The sequence below is a fragment of the Bufo bufo genome, chromosome 3 (genome assembly GCF_905171765.1).
Source record: "Bufo bufo chromosome 3, aBufBuf1.1, whole genome shotgun sequence".
Lineage (NCBI taxonomy): Eukaryota > Metazoa > Chordata > Amphibia > Anura > Bufonidae > Bufo > Bufo bufo.
In genome coordinates this window covers 31,962,690-31,976,585 of record NC_053391.1, presented here as the reverse complement: position 1 = coordinate 31,976,585, position 13,896 = coordinate 31,962,690, and the positions used below count along the sequence as shown (strand labels likewise).

General features: G+C 45.2%; 1 protein-coding gene across 2 annotated transcripts in view; it reads left to right on the top strand.

Annotated features, from left to right (window-relative positions):
- The window catches only part of ABCG1 (ATP binding cassette subfamily G member 1), a 60,817-nt gene that overhangs the window by 29,462 nt on the left and 17,459 nt on the right, over positions 1-13,896 (top strand). For both annotated transcript variants that reach the window (XM_040421754.1, XM_040421755.1), the window contains exons 3-8: positions 2,133-2,250; positions 4,034-4,166; positions 4,830-4,880; positions 7,885-8,030; positions 10,960-11,083; positions 12,562-12,676. In XM_040421754.1, coding sequence (XP_040277688.1) covers positions 2,133-2,250; positions 4,034-4,166; positions 4,830-4,880; positions 7,885-8,030; positions 10,960-11,083; positions 12,562-12,676 — 687 coding nt within the window. The remainder of the gene's footprint in view (positions 1-2,132; positions 2,251-4,033; positions 4,167-4,829; positions 4,881-7,884; positions 8,031-10,959; positions 11,084-12,561; positions 12,677-13,896) is intronic.

Sequence of the window (13,896 nt, the reverse complement as noted above, 5' to 3'; positions counted from 1 at the left end):
TGTGGTCCATCATCAAATGTGAGATTTACAAGGAGGGAAAACAGTACACCTCTCTGAACAGTGTCTGGGAGGCTGTGGTTGCTGCTGCACGTAATGTTGATGGTGAACAGATCAAAACACTGACAGAATCCATGGATGGCAGGCTTTTGAGTGTCCTTGCAAAGAAAGGTGGCTATATTGGTCACTGATTTGTTTTTGTTTTGTTTTTGAATGTCAGAAATGTATATTTGTGAATGTTGAGATGTTAAATTGGTTTCACTGGTAAAAATAAATAATTGAAATGGGTATATATTTGTTTTTTGCTAAGTTGCCTAATAATTATGCACAGTAATAGTCACCTGCACACACAGATATCCCCCTAAAATAGCTAAAACTAAAAACAAACTAAAAACTACTTCCAAAAATATTCAGCTTTGATATCAATGAGTTTTTTGGGTTCATTGAGAACATGGTTGTTGTTCAATAATAAAATTAATCCTCAAAAATACAACTTGCCTAATAATTCTGCACTCCCTGTATGGCCAGGACAGATTTCTATGCCCTGACTGACACCTGACGCACATTCCCCGTTTGAAGTCGCTCACTTTTTCTGTCTTTTCCATCCCACCCAGACCACCATGACGCCTTCTCCCATCCACGACTTATGTCTGCAGAGTTTTCACTTTTCCAGAATCCTCCCTACATTTTTCTAAGGCCTCATGCATACGACCGTATTTTGGGATCGCGTCTGATCTGCATTTCTATAATAGGGACCAAGGAAAGCGTGGGAGGCACACGGCCGGTATCTGTATTTTGCGGATCTGCGGTTTTCAGACCGCAAAACGGCTTTTCAGGAGTAAAAAATTCCTAAAACCTCCCATGTTTGCCTCTCCAGGTCAGGACAATTTTTGAGGATCTGTGATGACTCCGGATTTTACCAGCCATTAGCTGCCCATTTTCCCTGCAGTGGCCACTACAGGAGAAATGCAGTATTACATGCTGGCCGAATGCATAGCCGTCCATGGAGGAAATGGCTGGATCGGCGCCTCTCGTCACCAGCTCTCCAGTCTGGCTCATTGTCCCTCGAGAACGTCTTCACACTGATGTTTTGTCTCCGATTCCCACAGGAGATGAATAGAAACTATTTATCGCCCCCGAAAGGACGAGAAATTATATCATTATTGTGTCATTAGGTTGGGTGGATAATGACTGTACAATGGCGGACCGCTGCAGAAATCCCGCCCTTCTGTTTTATTGGGATGCACATAAATTGTCTTTTTATGGGATGTGGACAATGGACATAGTGTAAGCGCTCAGACGGGGACCATCCCCAGTATTCCGGGTTCATATCTGGGCCTCATAGTTAATGAATGTGAGGAGGACGGAGGAGCGGCCATACTGAGAGTAGGCTTGTGTGCTGACACAAAGAAACAAAGCTCCACCACAACAGAGCCCATCAGGTTCAGCAGAAGACAATCCGTAAAAAATAAAACATGTGAAATAGACATAGAGATAGATAGATAGATAGATAGATAATAGATAGATAGATAATAGATAATAGATAGATATGAGATAGATAGATAATAGATAGATAATAGATAGATAATAGATAGATAATAGATAGATAGATAGATAATAGATAGATAGATAATAGATAGATAATAGATAGATAATAGATAGATAATAGATAGATAGATAGATAATAGATAGATAGATAGATAGATAATAGATAGATAATAGATAGATAGATAGATAATAGATAATAGATAGATAATAGATAATAGATAGATAATAGATAGATAGATAATAGATAGATAATAGATAGATAATAGATAGATAGGAGATAGATAGATAATAGATAGGAAATTTAAAGGGGTCCCTCATTCAGAACCTACATCTGTCTCTGAAGGACCCAGCGCTTCCAGGCATTACACGGACAGCTCAATAGTCTCAGTGGACACCATGTAATACTTCTCCTCCCCTGTGGGGGTGCTGCAGGGAACTTGACACCTTGCTTCCAGGTTCCCCTATGGATTAGAGCTTGGATTCGGTCTGCGTATAGCGGTCTTGTATTTCCGCTTCTGCTTACTCTGTAGCCACATATCACCCACAGGACTGATATTATTTTGGGTTTTTGATGATTTTTCTTTCAGGTTATAAAACTCTGCTGAAAGGAATCTCCGGGAAATTCGGTTGCGGAGAACTTGTGGCGATAATGGGCCCCTCGGGGGCTGGGAAGTCGACCCTGATGAACATCCTAGCAGGATACAGGTCAGTCATAGAACCCGATCTCATCGGATACTCATATATAGGCAGCCAGAAGATACAGGTGTGGAGACATTAAAGGGATTTCTCCAGGATGACCCATGACCCCCTTTGTCCCTCCATTCAAACTCTATGTTGGGAGATAGCTCCGGAGATAGCTGGACTCTATACTTGGCTATCCTCATCAGTCCCATAGAGACGAATGGAGCAGCAGGTCGATCGCCACTCCATTCAAACAAGGGACATGGTATTTATCATCAGTGGGGGTCCCAGCTGTCGGGCCCTCAACGATCAGACACTTATCACCTATCCTGGGACAACCCCTTTAGAGGACCTTCATCTATTAGGGCAGCTACAACCCCCATCTCTCACTTTGGAGGACCTATCCTGCCCTACATTACACAGACAGCCATTTGAACTGTGTAATTCCTCATTTCACCTGTGGTGGTGCTGCAGGGAAACTGGACACTTACGGTCAGGTTTCCAGCTGATCACTGGAGGTTCCAGCAATGGTGCACCCCAGGACCTGCTTACTGGCAGCAGATCCTTCAACCAAAATAGAATAATCTGAAGTGGAGAGACCTTTTAATGAATCTAATGCGAAAAATGATTGTTACTTATGGCCTGTGAACAAGTAGCGCAGTTATGTAAAGTGATTACCCCCACCAATCAGCTCCCCAAATCTCTGCTTCCTGGACCCGCAAACCCAACTTAATTACACAGAACATGCCTGTAGGAGAAAGTTTGTTTCCTGGTCACACGAGGCTCCTCTACTGAAAATCCAGCTTCTGCCACGATCATGACCTTTACCAGGTTTCCGGCTTGGGCTATGGATGGGACATCACTCCCGCTGTGGACGGGACCAGAACTATTCCTCTTCCTAATGCATTCGAAACTCTTGGATCCACTTAATCTGTGCATGATCTAGGTAGAGGAAAAGTTCTGGTCCTGACCACAGCAGATGTTACGTACCGTCCATGGCACAAGCCGGAAACCTGGTAAAGGACATGACACCGGCAGAAGGTGGAGCATCGCGTGACCGGGTTCTCAAGAGGCTGTTCCGTGCAACATCAGAACGGTAAGTATTTTACAGATTTTCTCCTACAGGCGTGTTATGTGCAAATAAGTTGGGACTTACTGGGTCCTGGAAAACCCCTTTAAAGGGCATCTGTCAGCAGTTTTGTATCTATGACACGGCTGACCTGTTACATGTTCACTTGGCAGCTGAAGACATCTGTGTTAGTCCTATATGTGCCCGCATTGCTGAGAAAAATGATGTTGTAATATATGTAAATGAGCCTCTAGGAGCAACGGGGGCGTTACCATTACACCTAGAGGCGGAGCTCTCTCTGCAACTGCCGAGTCCTCTGCACCTTGATTGACAGGGTCAGGACTCGCAATGACGTTTTCACTGTCAATCAAAGTAGAGAGGGTGCAGCAGTTGCAGAGAGCGCAGAGCCTCTAGGTGTAATGGTAACGCCCCCATTGCTCCTAAAGGCTCATTTGCATATATTTAAACTTATTTTTTCTCAGCAATGCGGGCACATATGAACATGGGACCAACACAGATTCCTTCAGCTGCCAAGCGCACATGTAACAGGTTAGCCATTGTCATAGGTACAAAACTGCTGACAGATGCGCTATAATAATGTGTGTTCTAGGAAGAGCGCCACTTGTGCGCACAGGACGTGCCCGGTATTACACATTCAAGTGAATGGGGCTGAACTGCAGTCCTATGTGTAAGAGCAGAGCCGGCATTAATGATATGGATTCATCTGTTGTTTTCCAGAGAGACCGGCATGAAGGGAGAGATCCTGATTAACGGACAGCCCCGCGACCTGCGGACCTTCCGCAAAGTGTCCTGTTACATCATGCAGGACGACATGTTGCTGCCACATCTGACGGTTCAGGAGGCCATGATGGTAAGTTACAGTCAGCAGGGCACCTCGCAGACAGAACCGGCAAAGGGGATGAGATTTTACAAAAATAGACAAAAATAGACCTTTGGTTCGGACGTTAAGTCAGTTTATGCAATGACGCGGAACTGCGGCAAAATCCGCGGCAGAAATTCCGCTGCGGAAAATCATCCCCATGCGGCCGTACTGTAAAATCTTGCAGAGGAGCTGTCACCTCTCCTGAGTGCATTCCCCATGTGATAGCAATTCTGGAGCATCTATTGTTACTATGACTCTATGTTGTGCCATTCCTCCATTATTCACACTAGAAGCCAGGAATGAATTTCTAGCAGTTTGCAGTGAAGTTCCAGATGGGTGTTACCAGTTTGGGGGGTGTCCCAGCGCACTGGCAGAACTGATTGGATAGTGTCAGACTGTGCAGGGACACGCCCTCAACTGGTAACACCCAGCTGGACCTTCACTGCAAACAGCTAGAAGTCCATTCTTAAATTCCAGCAGGAATAGCAGAGGAATGGTCCATTACTGAGGAGTAAGAATAGATGCTCCAGGACTATCATCACATGGGGACCAGTCAGGGGAGGTGGAGGGCCTCTTTAGTCACATATGGCGGAGTCTGGCGTGTGTGAATCCCCCCTGACACCCCTCTTACTCCGGCGTCTTGTCTTGCAGGTCTCTGCTCATCTGAAGCTACAAGAGAAAGATGAGGGACGGAGGGAGATGGTGAGTTATACAGCAGATGATTTACACTTTCTGCACGTCTTCTCGGCCCTGTTCACACCTAGCACATAACGTGTCTCCTTCCTGCGCCTTTTATTTAGGTTTCTTATCACAATCATTAGAATTTTTTTCGGCTTTATGAGCACAATCCACCTACAACCAGCTCCGTGCGCCCATGAAGCAGTCTGTGCTATGGCGGATAGAACTTCCTGTCACCATTTCACTACATGTAGAAACAGTGGTCACCCAGACAGGAAGTTAAATGGTTGCTAGGCAACCGGAACGTCTAAACCTTTAAACATGTAACTGTATGCGCTGCTCATTAGACTAGAAGCAAAATAAGATTTGCGGTTCACAGACATAATGGCAGAGTTGCAATACTGAAAGAATGACCAGTACTGTACCTTTAGAGCTGATCATCCTGATCCTTCTGGTTCATAAATGTAGTGGTGGAGCTATAGTGAAGTAGCTACTGGGACCCTATAGAACCCATCATCCTTACCCTCCTGGTTCATATATGTATTGGGGGACTTATAGTAGTGCAACTACTGGGAACTATAGAATTAATCATCCTGATACTCCTACTACTGGGATCTGTAGAACCTGTCATCGATGTCTTCCTGGTTCATATATGGATTGGGAGAATTATGTAACAAATAACTGCTGGGGCCTATAGAACTGATCATCCTGGTCTTCCTGCTTCATAAACATAATGGCGGTATTACAGTACTATAATAACTGCTGGAACCTATAGAACTGATCATCCTGGTCTTCTTGCTTCATAACATAATGGCGGTATTGCAGTACTTCAATAATTCCTGGGGCCTATAGAACTGATCATCCTGATCTTCTTGCTTCATAAACATAATGGCGGTATTACAGTACTATTATAACTGCTGGGGCCTATAGAACTGATCATCCTGATCTTCTTGCTTCATAAACATAATAGCGGTATTACAGTACTATTATAACTGCTGGGGCCTATAGAACTGATCATCCTGATCTTCTACTTGAACATCTAAACCTCTATACATAGAACTGTGTGTGTTACTTCTTACACTAACAGTAATGTCCATAGGATGCAGAGACAGTTGCCTGTAATGGTGAAGCAGAGAGCCATCTGCTCCCCACTTCACCATTCAGCTGCTGGCGCTCCCCAGCATACACTATGCGGTCAGACACCCCTCTGCTGGGCTGTGGAGGAGGAGCGGTGCAGGCCGGGAATCAGCCTCTGCTCCTCCTACACAGCAGCGCGATGTGTGACAGTATCCTGCCTGCTCCAGAGCACGGGGTGAGCTGTTATGATCATCGGATATGTGTCCCCTTCCTGTGAAGGGGGCACATATCTGGGCATAACTACTGTGAGGGGGCACATATCTATGCATAACTACTGTGAGGGTGCACATATCTGGGCATAACTACTGTGAGGGGGCACATATCTAGGCATAACTACTGTGAGGGTGCACATATCTGGGCATAACTACTGTTAGGGGGCACATATCTGGGCACAACTACTGTGAGGGGGCACATATCTGGGCATAACTATGATGAGGGGACACATATCTGGGCATAACTACTGTGAAGGGGGCACATATCTTGGCATAACTACTGTGAAGGGGGCACATATCTGGGCATAACTACTGTGAAGGGGGCACATATCTATGCATAACTACTGTGAGGGTGCACATATCTGGGCATAACTACTGTGAAGGGGGCACATATCTGGGCATATCTACGGTGAAGAAGCACAAACCTAGGCATAACTATGATGAAGAGGCACATATCTGGGTATAACTACTGTGAAGAGGGCACATCTGGGCATAACTACTGTTAAGGGGGCACATATCTAGGCATAACTACTGTGAGGGGGCATATATCTGGGCATAACTACTGTGAGGGGGCACATATCTAGGCATAACTACTGTGAGGGGGCACATATCTGGGCATAACTACTGTGAGGGGGCACATATCTGGGCACAACTACTGTGAGGGGGCACATATTTGGGCATAACTACTGTGAGGGGGCACATATCTAGGCATAACTACTGTGAGGGTGCACATATCTGGGCATAACTACTGTGAGGGGTTACATATCTGGGCACAACTACTGTGAAGGGGGCACATATCTGGGCATAACTATGATGAGGGGGCACATATCTGGGCATAACTACTGTGAAGTGGGCACATATCTAGGCATAACTACTGTGAGGGGGCACATATCTGGGCATAACTACTGTGAAGGGGGCACATATCTGGGCATAACTACTGTGAAGGGGGCACATATCTGGGCATAACTGCTGTGAAGGGGGCACATATCTGGGCATAACTACGGGGAAGAAGCACAAACCTAGGCATAACTATGATGAAGGGGCACATATCTGGGCATAACTACTGTGAAGAGGGCACATCTGGGCATAACTACTGTGAAGGGGGCACATATCTAGGCATAACTACTGTGAGGGGGCACATATCTGGGCATAACTACTGTGAGGGGGCACATATCTGGGCGCAACTACTGTGAAGGGGGCACATATCTGGGCATAACTACTGTGAAGAAGCACAAACCTAGTCATAACTGTGATGAAGGGGCACATATCTGGGCATAACTACTGTGAAGAGGGCACATCTGGGCATAACTACTGTGAAGGGGGAACATATCTGGGCATAACTATTGTAAAGGGGGCACATCTGGGCATAAATACAGTGAAGGGGCACATATTTTGGCATAACTACTGTGAAGAGGGCACATATCTGGGCATAACTACTGTGAAGGGGTTTTAGGTATAACGTTCTCTGATGATTAATATTTAAAAAAATGTATTTCTCTCCTAAATGTTAAATGATACAATTCTGTCTTCCTGCCACCACCACTAGGGGGAGCTGCATGCATTGATTGTAATGTATGCACTGAGCTCCCCCTAGTGGTGGCTGCAGGTGACTATAATGTATGTACACTATAGACTGTGCTTTGGTGTAACCATGTGATCACTGTATACCTTCATTTCAGGTGAAGGAGATCCTGACAGCTCTGGGCTTGTTGCCGTGTGCAGACACCAGGACCGGGTGCCTCTCCGGCGGTCAGAGAAAACGCTTGGCGATCGCTCTAGAACTGGTGAACAATCCTCCAGTGATGTTCTTTGATGAACCCACCAGGTAGGGACTGACATAATGGAAACCAACATGGATGACTTGAGACAATGCATTAAAGGGACACGTCCATCCAAAAAAAAATTCTCACATATTAACCTATATGTGAATATTAGATGTAATCTGTTTTATAAAAAAAACAAAAACGGATGGATGTTTTTCTGGATATTCTACTTCCTGTCCTGGCTCTTTAATTCCCTCTTCGTTTGTTCTTTACAGGGGCTGTGCCGCCATTGGATATTATTTTATTATAATTTAGCACAAAAAACTAGTTACTGTTGTAATCTACTTTCTGCTGCTGTTCTAAGATATTATAATGTCGCCCCCTGGTGCTTAATCTGTATAGTAATAGGCTCCTCCACCTACTTAGGTGGTTGCACGTGCTCAGTTCCGTCCTTTAGCTGTCACCAGCTGTATCTGCTGTTAGAAGCTCTGACATTTATAGGGATGGAGCTACAGCAGAAAGGGCACAGCTCCTGAAAAAGGGCAAGAAGCCCCCTGAGAGTGGACGCAGCAGTGAGGGGGTCAGCCATGAATGGGGGGATCTCTGGACCCATGTGAGGTACAGGGCTGGTTCTAGATTGTCATGTGCTACAGGATGTCTGTCATTTTTTATATCCTTTTTAGCACTGCAGTCTCACTTAACTCTCTCAGCCAGACCACCACTGCGGCCAGAGAGCCCACCTTTGCAGACTTAGTGCATGAAGGCGGGTTTACACTGGCAGCCGATTGTCGGAAAGGAAGCGTTCCGTCTCGACAGTCGGCTGCTCGTTCAGTGGAGGAGACCGCGCATTTACATGCATAGATCTCCTCCACAGTACGAGGACGAGCAGTCCCTACTGCAATCCCTCGTCCTCATACAGAATCATTGTGGGCGGCAGATCACTGTTTAGGCAGCGCGATCTGCCACCCAGAAACAATGGACGAGCGAAACGGCTGATTGGCGGCACAGTTACGCGGGCAGATTTTCGGGAAGGAGCATTCGCAGCAGGAACGTTACAATTGGGTACACTGATCAATGTAATGCTCTTCTGTGGACATCTTTATCTAGGCCTATCAAGAGAACAATAGAGCAAGGTGTCATACTGTTATCCCAATTCTACAACGACTATAATCATGAGGATTAATCTGCAAATCACATCTTCCCCTCACAGCAGCAGTAAACTGACAATGGATTAACTGTCTATACAGGAGTTCTTATCATTTATGCTGACGGCTACAGATAATATATTGTATGTAATTTTCAAATGAAAAAGAGAAACAGCTAAAAAAAAAAAAAGTTTCAAAAATACCCTTTTCTGATTGAAGTGTCCTTTTCATAAATTGGCAAAATAAACTTACTTACACCTCTTTGTAAATGTTCAGCAACCAGAAATACCCGTCTAGTGTAAAACAGAAAAGGGAAGAGGGAGAGGAGGGAGATGCTGCTGCAGTTTACCATTCAGCTGCAGGTGCCGTCCTTTCCTGTGGTGAAATCTTAAGTGATGTGACCTGGTTGACACTCCTAAGTCCATCCCTGGTATTATCTGCCTAGTTGCACTAAATTGGCAATTTTTTTGCCCATAGAATACAATAGGTGGGCGACTCTCCAGTCCAAACTTAAAATTTGACTATAGATGCTGCCTCTATTCTAGTCCTCTATCAAGATGAAGTGCTGTAGAAGAGCCTGAAACATGCTGCCTTCCATTCTTTGATGGGCACAGCGCCTACGTCATCGGCACCGGTCCACTTGGACATGTCAGTTGGAGGCAGCCGTAGGAGGAGCACACAACGATGTGCAAATTGCATCGGATACGTTTGTTAATGTCTAGGAAGGATCCTTAGAGCAGTGTTTCCCAACCAGTGTGCCTCCAGCTGTTGCAAAACTACAACTCCCAGAATGCCTGGACAGCCTTTGGCTGTGCGGGCATGCTGGGAGTTGTAGTTTTGCAACAGCTGGAGGCACACTGGTTGGGAAACACTGCCTTAGAGAAGGTTTTTGGCTTCTTTCGTTACAATGTAGCAGGTTTTCCTTTTGCCCTCAGTCGAGGAGTCTCGGCCGTGTTTGCTTGAGAACAGAGAAAACTTGTAATCTTTTAATCCGTCAACTTTTAATGAAATCAGTAATCATGGAAATGGGTCAGAGGAGGCGGCGCGCGCCGCGGCGGGTATGACGGGCGGGAGTTTATTGCTGACTGTGAGGCTTTGCTCTGTAGCGTGTTCTACATTTGGGGGATGGATAAAGGTCCACAGAGACCCCAGGAAAAGACATTGTACGGGCCACCCTCTTCTCTGTGCTTGCGAGGATGATACATGACATAGAAAAGGAAAGGGAAGTTAATAAAGGTGCTGGGCTTTGTATAAATAGCAGTGCCTATATAATACATCTATATAGTACTTAAATAATAGCGCCGTAAAATTGACAAATAATAGTACCATACAGTACCCAATACATACAATATCCAAGAAGTATTGTAATACAGAGGCCAGATAACAGTACCGTACTGTGCCCAAACAATACTGCCATACAGTGATGAAATAAAAGTGCCATTTTGTGCCCAAACTAGCTTTGTTAAAATAGTACCATATAGTGCTCAAATAGCAGTGCCTATATAATACATCTATATAGTACTTAATTAATAGCAACATAAAATTGACAAATAATAGTACCATAAAGTGCCCAATATGTGCAATACCCAAGCAGTATTGCAATACAGTGGCCAGATAACAGTACCGTACTGTGCCCAAACAATGCCGTCATATAGTGGCTTAAAATGCGCCGTTAGTGCCCAAATATTTCTTTCCTGTGACCTATGTCTAACAGTTACAGCAGCCAATCTAATCTTCCTGGAGCCCAGTCTGTATTATGTCATGCGGTATGTCACAAGTCGTCTTTGTATATTGCCTATTCTATATGATTTAGCATCCCATGGATTGTCGTTTTTCCCTCTTCTAGTGGTCTGGACAGCTCCTCCTGTTTTCAGGTTGTCTCCTTAATGAAATCTTTGGCTCAAGGCGGTCGCAATATAATCTGCACCATTCACCAGCCCAGTGCCAAGCTGTTTGAGCTCTTTGATCAGGTGAGTCCTGGTGGTGACGTCGTGTTACAGATAGGCACACGGACAATGGTTGTGCCAAGTAATAGCTTTGACGTTGGGCCAAACCCTATGGGCGTATTTCTGGCGCGTCCCTGGTATTTACCCTTTAACACCTGCGAAATCCAGGGATGTGGACTTCGCTGTGGGTTAGCGACCAGACGGCTACCTTGGTGTACTTGGCAGCTGACCTAATGGGGTCAGAAACAGAGACAGATCAGGAGACCATGCATAAGACACATGGACTTCAGGAACTTGGACCCTGTTCAGGGAACTTGGCAAGACGGACTTCAGAAAATTAAACATTGTTCACACATAGCAATGTGTGAAGCTGGCATACACAGACAGACGGAACGCTCCCTATAGACTAGCAGAGCACAAGCAATGGCTAGAACACAAGGTCGGATTTCAGACAAGGACAAACAGAACAAACCCCAGCTACAAGCTATGACTATGACTAGGGCACAGACAGACTCCAAACGGACCAAAGCAAGACATGACATGAAAGGCAAGACATGATTGCACAAACAGGGCAAGTCATAGAGACATCCACCAAACTGACACAGAACTCTATAGGACTATATAGCAGACATAACGACGTAATGAACCGAGTAGTCGAACAGATACAGAAGCACACGCCAGACATGTTGAACCCAACTGCCTGAGCCTCCTCTACCTGGACATCTGCCGTCAGGCGAGAGTCAGGAGGCCCCCATGTCCATTCGATGGCCATCCGATCCCATCAAAATCATCAGGCTCTTCTGACACTAATCTAACTCTTTCAAGACAGATGTATTTCAAAGTATATTTCTAAGGGGGCAATAACTTTTAACATGGGTGATATATCATAAATGCAGTGATAACCCAAAGAATGTACTACTATATGGTTCCTCAGGTTCCCTTTCATGTCAGGAATCAGTGAGGTCACAAACTGCTGCCCAAGTCTGCATGACACGTGAGATTAATTTAGATGGACATCCCCTTTAATGGACCCACCTATCCTTTCCCAAGTGACATTGCTGTACAGTAAACCATCCCCTCGGAAAATGGGGTTCCTCCATTGTAGACCTGTCTGTTAGCCTGAGCTTGGATTGGATACAAAGAGTGTTTCTCTCTCTGAAAGGCCCAACATGTCTATGGGCAGCTTATTGGTTTGATTTAGAACTATGTAATACCTCATTTTACCTGTGGGGGCACTGCAGGGAAACGGAACACTTGCTGTCAGTAGGCTTTACAGATTCCAGCTTATCTTCATGAGATCTTTGTAACTAAAAGGGAAAAAGCAGACAAAGCCTTTAGGTTTGCTCGTTTTTTTTTTTTTGGTTTCTCCTTTAAGACCAAATGAACAATCTTATTTGCCGTCTGCAGAATGGTTAAAGCTGACAAATATTTTCTAGTATTAGGAGCCGGTAAAGCTGCAGAACAGATAACATTACATGCTCCTCTCTCTTTTTCAAACACAGCTTTATGTATTAAGCCAGGGACAATGCATCTACCGTGGGAAAGTGTCAAATCTCGTTCCATACTTGCGGGTTCTAGGATTAAGCTGCCCGACTTACCACAACCCGGCGGACTTCAGTGAGTAAAATGTTTTCTAGAACTTTCACTGTGCTTCTCCGTAGTGAACTCATGGGCCTGATGGTCCCACAGTCGTCTGCAACTTGTGGATATCCAGTTGCAGCAGAACTACTACTCTCAGCGTACACACACAGATATATATATACACACACATATGCCCAGACACATAGCATACCTGCCAACTGTCCCCGAATGTCTGGGAGACTAGTAGGCAAAAAGGAACATCTCCTGGACTTCCAGAAGACCTCCAGTTCCAGCTTTCCTCCATTGGTGGTTGCTAAGGGGTGTATGGAAAGTGCAGGAATTAGGAGAGTTGAATATCCAATCATCTGATCTAATGTCTGTAAAGAGGTAATTTGGAGTCTGGTCTGGGGTTGCAAAATAGGTGGTGTCTGTTCTGAAGTCTGTAAGGAGGTTCTGCGTAGACATAGACATCGTACCCTCCTAAGGAAGGAAGCAAGATGGATCATGCGCTCCGGAGCTATGGGCCCTCTGGGATTGAATGATAGAAACGATCTTGGAGTATTTCTGTAAAAATATATGTATCTTTATTGTTTGTTTTATTTGCACATTTTTGGTGTTCATATGTATTTGGCCGGTTCCTCTATGACGAAATCAATGTGCTCTGCACAGATGAAGCGGCGCATAAAGGTGACATAATCACGTCAGAGCGTTAGTGGCCTGAGGAAGCGCTAAGGCGCGAAACGGCCGTCGCCACGAGCTATACTTGCCTGAGCTGTTTGTTTGTCCGCCCTATGCCTGTATCGGTGAATGTTTATGGCATCTGGAATAAAGAACATCCACTTTTTGGTGAGTGCCGCCTAGTTGTTTCTTCTTAGTTGCACATTTGAAAGACTTAGAGGCAGAAGCACCACCACGAGTGGTAGAGAGGACCCAGTCTTGGAGTTCCAGCTTTTTTTGAAGAAAGGGAAAGAAAGCAGTGCCACCCATTCTGTGGTCTGGAACTTTTTCATGCTGCCTGGTATAGGGTTTGCAAACAGAGGGAGTCTGGGGTCTGTAAACCAAGAGGTCTGGGGTATGCAAACAGATGGCACCTGGTCTGGAGTCTGTAAATGAATATGGGGTCTGTAAACTGGGTCTGATCTGAGGTCTGTAAAAAGGATGTGTGGTCTAGGGTCTATATACAGGAGAGACTGGTCTGGAGTGTGTACATTTATCTGGGGTCTGTAAACAGGGAGTCTGATATGGGTTCTGTATAC